Source organism: Hyposmocoma kahamanoa, unplaced genomic scaffold, assembly GCF_003589595.1.
Source record: "Hyposmocoma kahamanoa isolate Upper Pololo Valley unplaced genomic scaffold, ASM358959v1 98263, whole genome shotgun sequence".
NCBI lineage: Eukaryota > Metazoa > Arthropoda > Insecta > Lepidoptera > Cosmopterigidae > Hyposmocoma > Hyposmocoma kahamanoa.
This window is the reverse complement of record NW_020655550.1, coordinates 626659-646225: the sequence shown is the minus strand read 5'-3', so window position 1 is coordinate 646225 and position 19567 is coordinate 626659. Positions and strand designations below refer to the sequence as shown.

Sequence of the window (19567 nt, the reverse complement as noted above, 5' to 3'; positions counted from 1 at the left end):
CATTTTTATTTTGTATGTAGGTATGTAATGTAGGTAACGTCGAAGAAAAAGTGGCCTGAAAAACTTATATAACACTACACGGTAATCACACTAAATTGATTGATTTTGGATAAAAATAGAGAATATATTTTTAATAAACTGAGCAGACTGAACACAGAAAAAGAAATTCGGAAGCGGATATGCAGTTAAGTAAATTATCTATCTGTCACTGCACCGCGTTATTAATTGAACTACAACTTAGAATGCTCTAAAAACTACAAGAACAGTCCTACGTACAAGAAATGTCTTGAGTCCTCTGAAATTAGTTACATAATGTGTATCAAAACAAATTGAATTTAGACAATAGTTTTGAGGATCACGCTCTGAATCCCATCAAAGTTATATCATGACCAGAGATGGGCAGAAGGTTATAATCAATTCAACCCGCCTGGGTTTTAAATTAGTTTTATCCCTAATCACCGGGTTTTAATCCAATACTGCTCAAAATCGAGTGCAGAAACGGCGAATACTTACAAATAATTTGGTATAATTTACTTAATAAAAATGTTGATGTAAAAGATCTTTTTAGATGATCGTGACGTGATGATTACAATAAAAAACAAATTACTATCCTATGGATTCTTAATGCACATTACGATTCGATTTTTACGAAAATCGATTGAAGGGCCCGGAGAGATATACATATAAATATTTGTATGGCCTCCATTTATTTCTCTCCTGAGTTTGGGTGTAATTTGTTGTTATCTATGTGTGTGTACATGACACCCGCGACACGGGGTTTCCCTAGTGCTATGGCTATGGCTAGGGCTATGTTGAGTTTGTGTGCTATTATTATTACCTATTACTTTATGTACCTATTAATTTTATTCGGCAATTGCTACTTCAACCTATACGTCGAAATAAGGAAACTCTTTCACATTCCTGCAGCTCTTTGCATTTTTTAAGGAAAATGTAAATGGGATGCCATGATTAATGTTAATAAATTAGGTGCTAATCATTGACTTACAAATAAATGGACGACGGGTCTAATACAAAAACCACGAAAAAAATGTCTCAAATCAACCTATTTAAACGTAGTGACACGTTAAGGAATATGAAAAAGCTAAAACGTTGAATTTATATTGTAATGTCATCGCAGTACTGTCTAATCTTGCTTGCTTCGCTGTCAGTCGAACAAATGAAGACTAGAGCGTAATGACGCTCTGTATACGATTTTAACGCCCTATAAGTTCGGACACTTTTTAGCGTGGACCCGACGTCCATATAATTGAAAGTCAATGGTGCTAATGCATTGACTAAGTCAATGTGCTAATGTTACAATATGTACATTGTTTGCTGGTTGTACAAAAAGATCCGATTGCATGCCAGCTGGTGGCTTAAGCCAGGTTTTCACTATACGAGTCACTTGGACCGAAACCACTCAGATGGCTACTTGGACACCACTCGTGATCTAACGATTTTTTGTATCAATTTATTTCGATCAAACGTACTAATTCTAAAGAAAGGCAAATCGAATCGTCTAGAGATCAGAAAGCAATAAACATTTTGTAATAATATTATTAAATTTGAACGAAACACGATTAACAACAAATATTTATTATAGTAGTAAATCATTTTTGCCTTAGATATTGCGCAATAATGGGTATTAACCCGATTTAAACCGAAAGAAAGAATAATATATAATATATATAACATAAATATATTATATATATAATAACACGAAAGAAATTAATAAACCGTTGGGTTCAAACCCGGGTGCTTGCCAATCTCTGCAGGCCTATTGCGTAACTCAACTGACAGCTTATAATGATAATCACCGAATAAAGTGCTCAACTACCTTGTGTCAAATATTAGTGTAAAATGGTAATGCAAAATTCGTTTGCCTCTAATAAAAAAAAAAAACATCATATTGACGTTGACGTTTCTACTCTATGTCCGACGTGTATCCAGTAAATCCATCTTGTAAAGTTGAAAATAGATAATTTTAACTTTGGTCGAAGATAACGTGTATTGAAAATGTGATACTTTGTTTAAAATTTTGATATTTATTAGTACATAGTTACCAATTTACACTTTACCTTTAAAAATTTTATTAATCTATCCCAATTTCGAATCACTCAAATTCAACCGCATAGTTCCATAACTGCATTAAAGTTTCGGTAAGTAATTCATTCTAAATAAAGCGATACGCACCTATGAAATCCTTATTAATGACTTTTAAAATCTTCGCATTGTTGCTGTACAGTGTTTGTTTGATACGTTAATAGTGTATTTATTATTTTATTTCACAGACAACCATGCGTGACTTACCTCGTATAACTCGGGCCTTGAGGGTACATACACTACTCGAGTCGCCCTTCATCTCGTCACCCACCGCAAAGCACAAAACAAAGTCACGAAAAAAACAGAAAAAAAGGTAAAATGCTTTGCTTATGTTCAATAAATTGCAACCATTTGTTTATTTCACAATATTTTGCATGATCTTGTGCAACTACTATGACAACCTGTGTACTTGCCATTACTTACTAATCTGATAACAAATTGTGACACATAAAAGAAATTAAACATATAAATATTGCTATAGGTATAGAACATATGAGGAATTATGTGGATATATAAAACGAAATGAACTGCAGTCAAGTAAGATCCTCAAACTCTTGGAGCAATTGAGAGAGACCTGTGTTAGCTTGAGTGATTTTCATCCCAGTAACTTAGTTGATGACGCTGTTATTCTGTCTTTGAGAATGTTTATGCAAGAAGACATAGTTATGATGAAGCACATGTTAAACCTACGAACAATGTTTGGGGATGTCAGCCAGGCTACAGCAAACAAGATACGTCTGGTTAGTTTGAATTAAATTGTACTTAATTAAATCAATATACTTAGATATTGTCACTTTATCTGCCTCTGTGGCTGAACGGTTATCATGCTGGACTGGCACGCAAAGGTCCCAGGTTCATTTCCCGAGCCCATAGAAATAATTTCTATGGCCTACATTTATTTCTCTCGTGATTTTGGGTATAATTTGTTGTTGTCTATGTGTATGTACATGACACCCATGACACAGGGTTTCCCTAGTGCAGGGCTATGTTGAGTGTATGTGTGTTATTATTATTACTTTATGCACCTACTAATTTTATTTGTGCAATTGCTACTTCAACCTACACATTGAAATAAGGAAACCCATTCTCATTCCTGCAGAGAACTCTGCATTTTTTTAAGCAATGTGTAAAAGGGATGCCATGATTAATGTTAATAATTTATAATATAAAAGGTGCGATTACATGCCAGCTGGTGGTTTAAGCAAGTTTTCACTATACAAGTACACTTGGACCGAAACCACTTAGATGGCTACTTGGACACCACTTGTGACATGTTGAATGGATGCCAATGTCCGCATGAGCTCCAGTCACGTGTTTACATGTTATGAGTAGTGTCAGAGTAGTCCTCCAAGTGGACTCGGTCTGAACATACTCATATAGTGAAAACCTGGCTTTACTTTTTCCTGGTCATCCAAATGGTCCATCAATCACTTTTCTTGTTCATATTGATACTGGTAATATTAACATTCACAATTTTAGAAATAAATTTTATGATAAACATTATATTACGTCTTAATACTGATGAAAAAGCGACTTTTGCTGCGACATACATATTTATTGGTATCATTATCATAATCTACTTAAAAAAAGGCTCTCTCTGCAAACTTAAACTTGTTGTTTGTTGTCGAGAGTACCATCACCAGTTGTAATATGGCCGAGCCTTTTTGTGAGCAACTCTAACCTTTAGTACTGAAAGAAGTTGAATATGAAAGAGGCACTAAGCCTATTGATTGCCCAACAAATAATTATAATTTTGTATTGTAGCTTGTCGCAGATATAACAAAAGAATTATCAGATGACACAATAGAATATATCCTGAAACCAAAAAAAGATAAGCCTGCAAAGAAACCAACGTTGTGGGGTGAACACATACACTACCAATGTGTTCCATATATTCTTAATAAAAAAAACCTGCCCAAGATGATATCGAAGCCAGCAACTGACAGTAATTTTATCAGAGACTTTTCTATGAAATATGATAATAAAACTGGTAAAGTTGAAACTGCCTCAACAACCAAACCTAAGGTATGACCAGAAATTTATGATGCTAGTTCACGAAACATATTGATTTACTCTTCAATCAAATATATTGTGATTTACTACTACAATTCCAATATTGCTTATAAAAAGGAATCATCATTCTAAACTTTATTTTATACTATTCCAGTATGGCAGGGATTGGATCCAAGAGAAAACTAGGGAACTATTCCCTGATGACTATGCACCAATGCTTCAGTCTATTTTGAACTTGATACACTCAACTCGGAGCAACGAAGAAATCCAGAATGACATGTTTGACCTTTTGGGTTTTGACAAAATTGAGTTCATTCAAGACTTGCTTGTGCATCGCCAAGAACTTCTAGCTAATTTGAAGCTTAAGACTGAACCAGAAAAAGATAGTAAGTGATATTTAGTTTAATTTCCTTATGTTAACCAGTTTTTGACATTAAATGTTGGATCAATTACCTTTATTCTACTTCCAATACGCAAAATTTCATTTCATTCCTAATATATTTTGTATTAAATTGACAAACCTTTGCTTCTAACTTTAATGCTAACACAAAAAGGATGGAAACCACAGCCAAGTACCTCAACCTCGTTCACTTCAGTTGAAGGTATATAGAAGTCTATATTTTGTGTTATGTAACAGCATTCAGTTGTCATAACAAACATTATTTTATATTATTGTAAACTGTTAGCGCAACAACGGATTTTAGATGAAGCAAAGGCACATCCAAGCAAATATAAAAAGAAAAGGAGGTGTAAGTAGCAATTTAAATACTTTATCATCAAGAAAATGTAATTTTATCATTTGTTCTTCGTGTTTAATTCGTTACAGTAAAAATGACACCGATAGTGTATGAGGAGAAGCCAACGTTTCCTCAGTATCTCTGTCAAGTCTCAGTGCAGTCTGAACAAGAAAAGATGATTGCAAAACTCATGCAGAAAGAAGAGAAAAGAGAAAAAAAGGAAGCAAGGAAAATGCAGTTAAAAGAAGAACAAGAACCAGAGTTTAATGTCTCACAAGCCAGAGCGAGAATGTACGTAACATTTCCGATTTCTACGACAGAATTAAGACATCTTACCAATGGCTATGAGCTACAGTATCGAGAATCATTATTATTTAATAGTGAAACAGAGCCATATTTTTATTTACAACAATAGATTTTTTGCAGGCTAGCGGAATACTCTAAACCTGTTGTGCCATTTTCCACCTCGGGATCCTCTAAGGACTCGGATCCCATTTTGCGAAAAATTTCATACAAGCAAACCAAAGTACAATACCCCAATGTTTTTGATTCATCGCTAGATTCCAAAAATGCGGCTGGTAAGTTAAATTAAGAAAACAACTACTTTTAATTCTTGGCTGAGTACTACTGTGTGCTTTTTAAATTTGTATACCCCAATTCTTGTTGTTTATCGTCAAACATTTGACAGATTAGTAGTGGATATGCTAATGAGCTATTTTTCGTCTTATGCGGCAAGGCGACAATTCACCATGACTATGCAATATGTTTACTTATTGTTAATCAGCTCCATCATGAAGGCATTTAGCTCTTAATTTTAGCTAAGACTTACTATGGCTTCTTTCGTGCTCTTACAGGTTTCATATCAGGGTTAAAAATGTTGCTACCCAAAGACGTAAAGAGAAAGGACACTAAAGAATACGAAGAAGTAATTATACCCATAAATGAACCACCACCTTTATCTGTTGGTAATACGAGAGTGCAAATATCTGACTTAGATGAGGTGAATTTATACGTATTTATCACAACCATACGTGAAGTTAAATCACACATCAGATTTACCTAGTCAGCAATTTGATTTCGCAACAGATTTTCGTTGATTAAATGTGTCTTTAATTTTCAGATTGGTCAAATAGTGTTTGAAAATATAAAGGAGCTAAATCGAATACAGTCAGTGGTGTTCCAGACAGCATATAATACGAACGAGAATTTGTTAATTTGTGCTCCGACCGGCGCTGGTAAAACCAACATCGCGCTGCTTACCGTCGTCCATCAGATAAAACAGCACATTGAAAACAATGTCATATTGAAGAATAAATTCAAAGTATAGATTTGGTCTACGTATTATTTTGATGGTTGCTCTACTTTGACTACTATTATTTGATTTACTAAACTTTAACATATTTCTTTCAGATAATCTACATAGCACCAATGAAGGCACTCGCTTCAGAAATGACGACGAATTTCGGCAAACGGCTCGCAGGTCTAGGAATATCCGTACGTGAATTAACTGGTGACATGAAACTGACCAAATCCGAAGTGCTGCAAACGCAAATGATTGTTACGACTCCCGAGAAATGGGACGTTGTTACACGGAAAGGCGCCAGTGAGTTTAAAAAATAAAAAATATTTTGTTGAATGATAGTTTGATTCAGTAAATACGTCGCGTCCTTGGTCTAATGTATGTCCAGGACTTCACACGTGTTCGAAAGTCGATGGAATGTACTAGATTTCATTACGTTATTTTCCTTCACTATTAAAGCCGATTATAATATCATGGTTTTATTACACAGTTTTAGTGCAGCCTACCAAATTAAATAAATCATCTTTCAGCTGAAACGGAACTAGCATCAATCGTAAAGCTATTAATCATAGACGAAGTACATCTTCTGCACGGCGACAGAGGCCCCATTGTTGAGGCGATTGTGGCGAGGACGTTGCGGCAGGTCGAATCTTCGCAGAACATGATACGGATCGTTGGTTTATCCGCCACACTGCCAAATTACGTCGACGTAGCAAGGTAAAAAAAATATTGTAGCCTTATTTCTACTGGTAATTTTAATTTTTGGTTTTCTCTGAGAATTACACAGTTCTTTTGTTTTAAGAAAATAATTGCGTTGGCCTGTATACAATTTTGTCTATTTTAAACCGACTTCAAAAAAAGGAGGAGGTTCTCAATTAGACTGTATTTTTTTTATGTTACGCTATACATTTACGGCATTTGTGAACCGATTTTAATGATTCTTTTTTTGTTTTGATGAAAAGAGAATATATCGGAAATGGTCCCATTTAAATTTGAAGAAATTATTCCACCTCTAAGGGTGGCAAACAAGAGGATGAATGACTTTTTAGGTCGATTTTTTTAGTACTCTATACTAAAATTATTCAAATAACCTTTCACAATGAGATAGGCAGACACCACATTCCTCCAACTGGAAATATCTTCAATGTCTCCATACACGCCTGTGGTTTCTTGTTCATTATTTCATATGAAACGTGACCACTATTTATATCACAGAGGTGTACAACAAACATCCAATTTCTTAAAAGTTAAATAGGACCTTGACAAGTTTTTAAGTAAAATAAATTTACTCGGGCTCAGAGTCTTGTTTTCTATTTTAAAAATAATTTTCAAATTTGTAAAAAGAATATTATTATATGTACAAATTATGCTTTTCAGATTCTTACGAGTGAATCCAAACATAGGCCTGTTTTATTTCGATTCGAGATTCCGTCCAGTGCCACTAGAACAACAATTCATTGGTGTGAAGGCAATCGGCAGCGGCGGTGGAGTCTATCTTAGACAGGTATGTTTTGTGATACTTTCTATATAAACCATTTTAAAAAGCTTTTGTTGTACACTTACAAAAACATTGCCTGAAATATGCGAATGTTAAGTTGCGAGGTAAATAATAAATGCTTTTATAATTTAGCGTCTTTTAATGTGACTGCCGAAATTTAGCAATCCGGTTTTGAATTAGATTTAAAAATGTGTACACGTTGTTTTCTATTTCTTAGTGCGTAGTCACACGTGCTGCTAGCGTGCAGACTGCATTCCAACAGCTAATTTGTAATTGTGATTCATTCAGAATGCAACTCGTGTGACTACACCTACTATAGGTTTTTATTGTTTAAGTCTGCAATTTAACCTAAATTAATTGAATGTTGAAAATTTTAATATTGATAACGCATTGCGAATGAAAATTCATACTAAACAATGCCGATATGCGAATAAATAATTAACTACATACATGCTACATAGGAAAAAAACAAGCATTGCAACATAAACTGTATTTTCTACTAAATACATTTCTTTGAAAAAAATTTGAAAGGAACCGCGCGCTATTTGCAGGATGAAAAATAATAAGGAACGTATTTTCTTTGTTTGTTGTTTTGGTTTGCTAGGAGACGTCGGTTCGAATCCGGCCGGATTGAAGGATTTTGTTAGATTTAGTTAGCGTTCGGTTTTTGTATTAATAATATAACATTTTTAATAATATTTTTTACCAAATAAAATATACATTTCTTTGAACGTGTCGCTGCGCCATTGAAGGTAACCCTTAGAGTGGTTAAAACACGGCGGCTTTTAGCAGCGATACAAACGCGCGATTATATCGATGTAGTCGCTTATGTTGAATAATTATCTACGAAAAATCTGTATAGGTTTATGTACATTATTTTGTTAATTATAAATTTAAAAGCGAAATTAATAAATACATTAAGTAAATAAGTTAGTATCGCGTTTAAATCGTGTTTGCATCGCGACGAATGACTTTTCACTTCAATCATCGTATTAATTATTTAAAAGGCATATTAAACACTATCACGTTAATAATTTCAGATGCAAACTATGAATGAGCTATGCTATGATAAAACTGTGGACATGGTGAAACAAGGGCATCAAGTCATGGTATTTGTCCACGCTCGCAACGCTACACACAATACGGCGATGATACTCAAAGAATTAGCACAGAAAAATGGACATACCAAATATTTTGAGCCAGACGATTCCGCTGGATTCTTAAAGGCCAAAAAGTCTATAAGCACTAGCCCTTATAAGCAACTGTCAGAAATGTTCGCTGCTGGATTTGCGTGCCACCACGCCGGCATGTTGCGCAGTGACAGGTGATCTACTCATTGAATATTTTACAGTGTAAGCGAGAATGGAGTAGATTTCATGTAATTATCTATACTTTCTTCCTACCGCCACTTTTCAAGAATAGTTACCCAAAGCAGTTCTAGCTGTATTCAGGGGGGGTGATATATTATATTTTGAACAGGACACCGAACTTTCCATGGTTCAAATAATCATGTGACAACATTAGGCCGATATGATTCTTTTTTAAATGAATTTCGATCTGTAACCATCATTCCTCATAACGCACATGAAAGAAATGCTATTGTGACTCAAAAGTTTTGGAATTGAAAAAACAAATTTGATAATTTAAAAATAATACTGAACTTATTGCGATTAATGTGATTATTTTTATTTATACATATTTAATACTTAATTATCCATTTACAATCGCTCATATAATATATATACATATATATTGTATAAAAAATATTTATGTATTTCAAGATCATATGTAGTTATAGGTGTGAAACACGTTTTCATTGTTATTTTATGCCCCACTTTGTTATTTAAGGGAATTTCAGGACGTAAAATTTCGATCAGCTGATCACTCACTAAACCCGAAAGACGCATTGAAGCTCTAGTCCTTCTGGCCCATAGGTAAATGTCTTGGAAATGCTACACATATTTCTTTCATAATAATTATGTGACCCATTTAAAAATTTAATTTTTAAATGGGTTTTTTTAACATTTAATTGTAGTCCAAAATTCATTATTGTTACTGGTGGATTGGTGGCACAATTCCTTGGCATCCATGATCACTAAAAGGCGATCTATTTATTCATCCGTTAGTACATTCTATAAAGTTAAAGTGACCGGGAAAGTGCGCCACAACGAAACCTGCACTACGTCGAAAAATCTCCCAAGTGGCATTAACGAGAATACAAAAATTGAGAGATTTTTCACAAGCTGAAAATAAACTTTTAACGCCGATAAATTTCACTTTAAAGTAGAGTGGTTATGATGACTTGAGTAGAAAAGTTTCAAACAAGTACAACAAAATTCTAATTACAAAGCCTTGAATATTGCACGCTTCTATCTCTTTCTTGCACGTAGTGAATGCAGCTCACACATCTCATGTCTTCCTCTTTTTATTTTCAAGCGGCAGTTCCGCAAAGTCGTATGTAAATATTTTTATGAGTGACAACTCTCGTAGGTCACAGCGGTTAGGACCGTGAGCGATGGATGAGAAGATCCAGGGTTTTGTTTCCGGTAAAACCAATATGAAAAATAGTTAATTTCAGGTTTAGTTTCGGGTAAGGTCTGAGTTAATTTCCCGGAGCTTATTTTGTTGATCTGGTACTCATAGAACAGGAAACTCGGGATAGTTTGAGACTAGTTAGTTGATGTCATTGCCAGGCACATTATTGTTATTAATTGTGTGTTCAATGGGACACTAATTATCACTATCACCAATCTAACTGTACTGCTATTACTGTATTAAAATTGTATGTACTTAAATACCTTTAAAAACCTCCAATCTTATGTTTTTGATAAATAAAACAATAAAATTATTGATATTAGATTACGTAATAATTGTTTAGTTGTTAATATCGACATACATAAGTGCAACTGAAAAGGATTTAAAATACCGTTAGGGTATATTGATTGCATTTTGTTTATCGGTGATTGGTTTGGGACGGAACGCGACACGCAGCGCCGACACATATTGAATGGTTTTTATGAATGAACTACGTACACGTCATTAACGCAAATAGAGCAATAGAGCTGTGACGTAAACGTATCGATTGAAAAAATTACTTTCTTTTACTTTTCATTAAATTTCTTTCAACTGTTTAGTTGAAATTTTGCACAGAAGAAGAACACATTTGGGTCCTTTAATATGACTTCACCTTTCTGTTACACCCTGGACATATCGTTTTCATTCGGATTTTTTTTTAAATTGTGTTGTTTAATTCCACAATTTTGAGTTACACAATATTTGGTTTCGTTTGCGATAAATTAAGTTATTTTGAGATAGGCCGCTATTTTAGAAAGCCTGTCTATATAAATAAATAATCTCAGTACAGAGTACTAAAAAAACCGACCTCAAAAGTACGTGGAATTACCAAGTTTTATTGAAATCGGTTCCCGGAAAGTGCGCAAACCCGGATTCATCCCCTAGTTCGCCACTATACGGGACTTGACACATGAGATAATAAAAATCGGTTCTCACTACTCAAAGTGTATTGAGAGAGAAAAACGCCTTGAATTGAAGAATAGCAAAATCAACCTTTAAAATAATTGCTCCTTATACTAAAATTTAGGCGCTATTTATAAAAAATAATAATAATAATAATAATAACGCACACACTCGACATAGCCCCGCACTAGGGAAACCCTGTGTCGCGGGTGCCATGGACACACAAATAGACAATGACAAATTACACCCAAACTCACGAGACAAATAAATGTAGGCCATACAAATATTTCTCCCGGCCCGGGAATCGAACCTAGGACCTCTGCATGGCAGTCCGGCATGGTAACCGTTCGGCCACGGAAGCAGTTGAAAAATGAATCTTCATGCGTGAACAGCCACCCTTAGAGGTTAAATTATATGGAAGCACTATGGAGGTACTCTCTTTCCAACAAAAAAAGAATCATCAAAATCTGTTCACAAATACCAGGGTTATCGCGTAACATACATACAAAAAAAACGAACATGCAGTCGAATTGAGAACCTCCTCCTTTTTTTGGAGTCGGTTAAAAATAAAACACTATTCAACACGAAATATATAACATTTAAAATAATTGCTTAAAACTATCAAAGAAAAGGTAGGGTATAGGGTATATAGGCTTTTCCTGGATGCGAACGATCGCAAGTCTTCGACTTACGACGATCGCATATCTTTATGGACTAACGAGTATGCAGGGCTGAGCTTACCATCAAATACCAACACATGTATGTTCATGCCAAATTGCAACCTTTGCATGGACTTTATTGACAAAATTGTTTTTATTCTATTACAGAAACATGGTGGAAAAATATTTCTCTGAAGGTTACATTAAAGTGCTTGTATGCACTGCCACCTTAGCTTGGGGAGTCAACCTTCCAGCGCACGCTGTTATCATAAGGGTAATTTCGCATATAATATGTATTGTGCAAATTGGTCATATTATTCCAAAGGCTAGTCAACTTTTTTGTTGATTATTTTCTTTGGGATGATATTAATAAGTCGTTACGTTTCATATATGTGCAATAAAAATATTAGGGGTTAAAGTATGAAATTGCCGTTTTATTGCAATAGGTTCTTTGAATTTTCATAGAATCTTCATGGTTTGAGGTTTTCGAATGAAACTTTTTTCAAATGGTTTCTGTGATTTTTTTTTTTTAAATTTGAAACATTTGAATATCGACTTTCAATTGTTTTTGTTATTCAATTTAGACAAGAAAGATGGATAGGATACTGCGAAAATTCGAGTGATTTTTGAATACGAGTTCCGACGCGGAACTAACGCGGCAGAAACAGCCCGCAATATCGATGCTGCGTTTGGAGAGGGGTCTACTAATGAACGCACCGTGCGATTTTGGTTTAAACGCTTTCGTGATGGAAATTTCGACTTAAAGAACGAGCCACGAGGAAGACCGCCCACACAGGTGAATAACGATGAATTAAGAGAGATAGTGGAAGCCGATCCTAGTCAAACTACCCAGGAATTAGCGGCATGGTTTAACGTTACCTTACCCACAATATTGACTCACTTGCGTCAAATCAATAAAATAAAAAAATACGAAAAATGGGTGCCTCATGATTTGACTGATCTGCAGAAAGAAACGCGTGTTGAAACTTGTGTTGCCTTGTTGAACCGGTACAGAAATGAAGGAATATTGGATCGAATTGTAACATGTGATAAAAAGTGGATTCTTTATGATAACCGGAAAAGAAAAATGCAATGGCTGACCCCAGGTCAAATGCCACAACAGTGTCCTAAAGCAAAACTTACCAATAAAAGGGTAATGGTAACTGTTTGGTGGTCTCAGCATGGTGTTATTCACTATAGTTTTCTCCGATCTGGTCAAGCAATAACGGCAGATGTCTATTGTGCCGAACTCCGAACCATGTTGACAAAACTAGCAGTAAAACAGCCCCGACTCATGAATCGATCTTCACCATTATTGCTCCACGACAACGCGAGACCTCACACAGCACGAGAAACCATTTTGACCCTTCAGGAACTGCAGTTAGAAACCATTCGTCATCCTCCGTATTCACCAGACCTTGCTCCAACGGACTATCATTTTTTCGTGATTTGGACAATTATCTACGTGACAAGAAGTTTTCTTCCCAGGAGGCAGTACAAAATGCTTTCACACAGTTTGTGCAGTCTAGATCGTCGGAGTTCTATCGCAAAGGCATTAATAACCTTCCCATTAGATGGCAGCAATGTATAGATAATAATGGCAACTATTTTGATTAAATAAATTTGTTAAAAATTTAAAAAATAAACAATTTAGATTTTCAGTACAAATCGGCAATTTCATACTTTAACTTTTCTGCAGTACTACGACTCTGAAACGTAATGAAATATTTCGTGTAACACGTCTCGCTTCCGTATATTTATCCGAAAGCTACACTACTACGCCTATAGAAAAGTTAAGACTTACTTGTGTAAGTAATATGATAGTTGTGTAATATTGTTATTACCATTATTTCAACAAACATAAACCGCTATATTTGGATCCACAGGGTACTGAGCTGTATGACCAGAACCGTGGATCTTTTGTGGACCTCAGTATACTGGATGTGCTACAAATATTCGGTCGCGCCGGCCGTCCCCAGTTCGACACTTCCGGCACGGGCATCATCATAACTACGCATGACAAATTGTCGCATTACCTCAAATCTATGATGAACCAGTTCCCGATTGAGAGCAACTTTATTAACCTATTAGCTGACCATTTGAACGCCGAGGTATGGGACATAGATCATAAGAGAAGCTTAATTAACAATATGCTAAGTTACAGGCTAAGGCTGTACTGCATCAGCACGCTTCCGCATCGGGACTATACTAAAGCAAATTTTGTATTTTAATTTGTTGCATCTCGCTAGTAATTTAGTCCCACACTTTATAAATGGCAATAGTATCGTCAGTATATTGTTGTAAATACACACTCATAGCTCCGCGCTAGGGAAACCCTATGTTGCGGGTACCATGGACACATACATGTAACACCACAAATTACACCCAAACTTACGAGAGAAATAAGTGTACATACAAATATTTCTCCCGGCCCGGGAATCAAACCCGAAACCTCTGCGTGGCAGACCAGTATGGGCATGGTAACCGTTACGCCAAGGAAGCAGTCATAGTATGTTATGTAGTTTCAATATAATCATTTGAATAAAAACATTTTTCAAAATGTTTAATACATAAAAAAGTATTATAATGGTTCTTTAATTATGACATTTTTTCCAGGTGGCGCTAGGAACTGTGACGAATATCGATGAAGCGGTGGAATGGCTGAGTTACACATACTTATTCGTGCGCATGAGAATCAACCCACAGGTAAACAGCACAAAAAAGTGTTAACTCTCACTCTTTTAAACAACCTTTCTTAAAAGTGTCTAGGCAGTCCCAGCACTATGAGTACAAGTGCAAGGAAATTCCTTTAACCAGAACACCTAGATCGTAATCAATATTTAAAAATGTCCTATTTAGTAACAGTAGAGCACCTTGTGAAAGAGTTCTTCCAGGGAAATACTGTCACCTCACCTACATATTTCTACCGCCAAGGATTAATGTAAACAGCAACAGTTCTGAGTGGCACTGCAACTGTTATGGACAGGCGTGCCGCTTACTGCCACGCTCACGACTTGTTCGTCTCGTCACTTGCTATCATAGAAAATAATAAAAAAATGAGAATAGAACCAGGGGCTTCATCATTTAGCTACCACATTGGTAACCGATGAACCACTATTGTCGTCTAAGAACAATGCCCAAGTTCCATACACTCCTGGATCAGCTAAAAAAAGTAGACAATCATCAATCGCAGATACAGGGTTTCATTTGTATTTCCATATAGTTTCTAATTATGTATGATTTTTTTTTTTTTTAATTAGGGAAAGTTGATATAAGCTACACTTTCTTTTATAGGTTGTGTTATTTTGTAGTACAGAGATATTATTCTAAGATAAGTATAGTTGGGTCCACATATTTAGTATTTAGACTCACTACGACGCACGAGTGAGGTAAAAATGGTGCAAAAAAGATACGATTTTTAAAATATACTTAATAAATGTTGAATGTATTGTTAGCATTTATTTTTGAACGTAACTTCAATTTACAATTTCTTCCTTTTATTTTTCAATTTCCTTAAGGAAGGCCGGCCACATAAATTCCATTTCAGCAAATTCATACAAATAACGGACTTTTCACATACGTACAGTAGTATTTATTATTGTACGGGACGAAAAAAATCGGGACAGAAGAAGTTAGTCAAATTTAATATATTTTTCATACAAAATTGACTAATATTTTTTAATGCTGATGGACTCACCTTTTTACAAGGATATTGACCTACCAACAAATCATTTCATTAAACGGGACGAAAAAATCCTATTTTAAGTTAATCGCTGAAGAAATCATGGCAAGTGTAAACGAGGCTTAAAATAAAATGTTGAAATATTAAAGTCGTGTTACGTTCAAAAACAAGTATTTACAATGCCTTCCATATGTTTTCACGTATTTTTAAGTAACTTAAAAAAAAGGAGGAGGCTCTCTATTCGACAGTATTTTTGTTTGTATGTATGTTACGCGATAACTCCGGCGTTTGTGAACCGATTTTGATTATTCTTTTTTGTTGGAAAAAGGGTACAGTCATACATGAGATACCTGACCCCCTAAGGGCGCGTTCCCACTATGTCGTCACGATTTATTATCGTTGGACGACTGTCGTGTCTAGCCTGTTCCCATATCACGACTATCTGTCGTGGACGATTTTTTATCGTTGAACGACCGTCGTGACTAGCTGTTCCCACTAGATCGTGACGACAATAGGAGCTGCGACAATCTGTCGTCACGTTTTTATCGTGACGTTTTTTATCGTCTGACGACTGTCGTTCTAGCTGTTCTCACTGTGACGACAGTTTGTCGTTGTAACGATAAGAAATCGTGAACGACAGTTAATCGTGTCGTGTTATATGTGAAGAACTTTATTTAAATATACAAGCCACGACACTGTAAACTGCACTGCACTACAATCTGTCGTCACGACATAGTGGGAACGCGCCCTAACATGCCCAAACCGACCTTTTGGTTCTGAGACCCATGTTACGTATTGAACAAAGAAAAAATTAAAAAAAATTCAACTTTATTGAGTAAGCAATACAGTGGAGTGTTGCTTGAAGATGATGAACACATCTTTAAAAGCAATGCTAAATTTCGTCATTTAACTTCGAAGTAAGAAGAAGGTCGAGCGGCTTGTTGTGTCGACTGCCAGTTACTATATCCGTGGTTCAATCCCACGAGCACTGTTTTGTTTTAACGTTATATTTTTAACAGCATTGTTTCACTTTTTAATGTTAAAGTTGACAAATCACAATATTTGTTCACTAGAAATTGCTTAAGGTGGGTACCCACACAGGTATTATTAATAAAGCGTAGGGTGGGTATGGATAGATTAACAAATCACGAAATCTCTGCATTTTGCATGTGATTGTGTCTTCTGTGATTACGCATTGTTGCACGTTTCGTTCCTATTTGTCTATTCAGTTTTAATTAATTTAAAAGTTTTAGTAACTTTCAAAGTTTTCTTTTTTGTTTTAATTGCGGCACTTAACGGAATTATTAAAATTAGAAATTATTGTTCTGTATGACAAGACTTCAGGTATCTTGTGTATATGACTGTACCTCAGTATTGGTCCCATTTAAATTCGAAAAAATATTCCACTTCTAAGGGTGGCAAACTTGGGGAAGAATCTGGTTTCGCGTACTTTCCGGTAACCGATTTCAATCAAAATAGATGTAATTCCACGAACTTTTGAGGTCGGTTTTTTTTTGTCATAAATTTTTATTTCTCCAACTTTTTTCAAAGGTTTGTGAATGAAACTTGTATTATTTTATAACGTATATTTATATGGATATACATTTTCGACAGTGGGACATGTAAATGAGTTGATGATGATGATGATGGTAACGACATTTTCAACCGGTCGCGAATAAAAAAATTACGAGTCACTTTAAATTGGGCATTTTTTTGTAAACATGCAGCTTTCACGCGTTGTTGCCATTTCTTGCGTCGCTTTCGTTCTTTCGATTGTTATTTTATTGTTTAATTTGATGTAGGTCTACGGTCTAGGATATGACGACGTGTGTATGGAACCAATGTTGGAGACGAAACGGCGTCAGCTCATCACTACAGCCGCTATGGAGCTTGACAAAACACATATGATTCGCTACGACGATCAAACTGGCGAGCTGCATACTACCGGTAAGATTTTTTGTTTATTTATTTAATTATTTATTGCACAGGAAAATACAAATCACATTTAGTAAAACGGAAAACTGAAACAAAAGGTAATGCTTATTTCTAAGAGAAATTTCCGTACTGCGGACCAAAATAGAGGACATCATAATTACATTACCGGGCTTACGTGGACAACATAACAAAATAAAATAATGTAATAAAATAATAAAAAAAAGCATAAGTATTAAATTACTACAGACTATACATATATACTTAGATTATGTGATGAAAAAGGTAAAAAATCATAAGTGGCATTTAGCGCCGAATAACAAACACTTGCACGCGTAAAAACAAACTCATTGATGCAATTTTACTGGTAAGTAGGGTTAAGCTACATGTGTAGGTACAACCACCTTACCTATTTCTAATACAAAGCCGCACTTATGTGCTCCGAATTTAATAGACTGCGCAATCATAGGCAAAGGAGACTAGAGATCGTACGTCCCGAGAACGAACTTCCATCAGGTGGTTGGGGGTCGGTTTGAATAACATAAAAATACAAATAGCTGGAAATTGCCGGAAAGCGATCTTGTCGTATCTCGAATAATCTTAGTACAGAGTACTAAAAAAACCGACCTCAAAAATACGTGGAATTACGTCTATTTGCTAAGTTTTATTGAAATATCCCCTAGTTCGCCACTATACAGGACTTGACACTGGAGATAATAAAAATCGGTTCTCACTACTCACAGTATATTGAGAGAAAAACGCCTTGAATTGGAGAAATAGCAAAATCAACCATTAAAATAATTGCTCCTAAATTAAAGTTAGGCGCTATTTATAAAAATGAATCTTCATTCGTGAACAGCCACCCTTCGAGGTGGATGATTTTCTTCAAAATGAAATGGGACCACTATGGAAGTACCCCCTTTCCAACAAAAAAAGAATCTAGAAAATCGGTTCACAAATACCGGAGTTATCGCGTAACATACATACAAAAAAAAAGAACATACAGTCGAATTGAAAACCTCCTCCTTTTTTTGAAGTCGATTAAAAATAGTATTTTCCTATTTTTCGAGATACGATAATATCGCTTTCCGGCGATTTCCAGCTGTCGGTATATAATTTTTTTACCAAATGTGAATGTTATATCAAACAACAATTACATGAAGATAAATTATAGAAAGTGAAATTGGTCCAAATAAAAATGATATTAAATGAATGGTATATGCTTTGAAATTAGTTTATTTAATTTTCGTATAAGTTACGCGCACACATTTATATCTCGTATTCGAACGAAGACGCAATTTACAGATCTTGGTCGCACGGCAAGCCACTACTACATAACGGTGGAGACGATGCAAGTGTTCAACCAGATGGTCCGAAGAGCCATGACACAAGGCAACGTTCTCAAAATGCTCACCCGATGCTCCGACTTCCAACAACTAAAGGTAATCCGTATGGTATATAAGAATACAAATTTATCAACAAATGCAAGGTACTATAGAATTTATACAGAGTACTTGTTTACAAAATATGATATTCTAATGAAATTAAATTAAATTTTAAATTTAATTGTATTCTCTTTTAATAAAAATACGGGACCACTCAAGTATTGCATAGCAATTGCAAAGATGACACTTTTGATAGTAATTACGTACATTTAGAAATTTATCAGCAGTTCCACCGAATATGGAATTTGTTTTTTTTTTAATAATGAAAACGACTTGTCTTTAATATCTTTCGATAACTTGGCCGTCAGAACTCCTTCGTACATACTGTTTTCTTTTGTCCATAATGCGTCCCCGGTATTGGAAAATCAGTATCATTAGCACGCCTGGTTATAAGCAGTGTTGGGCAAAATTTAATTGTTCTGGCAATTAATGATTGACAATTAATTAATTGTCAATTGAGAAACAGCAATTAACAATTGGTCATTTTTATACAAATTTAATTGTTCTGGCAATTAAAGATTAACAATTAATTCAATTAAATCAATGGTTTTGATTAACAATTAAAACTGACGATTATGATAAATTAATGGGTATGGTTTGGGGTTGGGTTAGGGGGTGGGTTAGGGGTTGAGTTGGGGGGTTAGGGGTTGGTTAGGAAATAAGATGGCGGGCACGATTATTCACATAATGGCAAGTTGGGTATCGTTTTCGAGGTATTTGG

The 19567-nt window shown here is 35.2% G+C and overlaps 1 protein-coding gene across 1 annotated transcript in view; it reads left to right on the top strand.

Annotated features, from left to right (window-relative positions):
• Positions 1 to 1937: 1937 nt before the first annotated feature.
• LOC113238809 (activating signal cointegrator 1 complex subunit 3) overlaps positions 1938 to 19567 on the top strand; it is a 36706-nt gene continuing 19076 nt past the window's right edge. Inside the window, exons 1-18 of the mRNA XM_026475654.1 lie at positions 1938 to 2159; positions 2292 to 2416; positions 2585 to 2843; positions 3868 to 4128; positions 4271 to 4502; positions 4943 to 5144; positions 5280 to 5431; positions 5708 to 5853; positions 5974 to 6174; positions 6264 to 6456; positions 6684 to 6870; positions 7531 to 7657; positions 8692 to 8975; positions 11956 to 12061; positions 13674 to 13898; positions 14404 to 14493; positions 17272 to 17416; positions 18707 to 18843. Of these exons, the coding sequence (XP_026331439.1) occupies positions 2298 to 2416; positions 2585 to 2843; positions 3868 to 4128; positions 4271 to 4502; positions 4943 to 5144; positions 5280 to 5431; positions 5708 to 5853; positions 5974 to 6174; positions 6264 to 6456; positions 6684 to 6870; positions 7531 to 7657; positions 8692 to 8975; positions 11956 to 12061; positions 13674 to 13898; positions 14404 to 14493; positions 17272 to 17416; positions 18707 to 18843 (3066 nt within the window). The 5' untranslated portion in view covers positions 1938 to 2159; positions 2292 to 2297. The remainder of the gene's footprint in view (positions 2160 to 2291; positions 2417 to 2584; positions 2844 to 3867; positions 4129 to 4270; positions 4503 to 4942; positions 5145 to 5279; positions 5432 to 5707; positions 5854 to 5973; positions 6175 to 6263; positions 6457 to 6683; positions 6871 to 7530; positions 7658 to 8691; positions 8976 to 11955; positions 12062 to 13673; positions 13899 to 14403; positions 14494 to 17271; positions 17417 to 18706; positions 18844 to 19567) is intronic.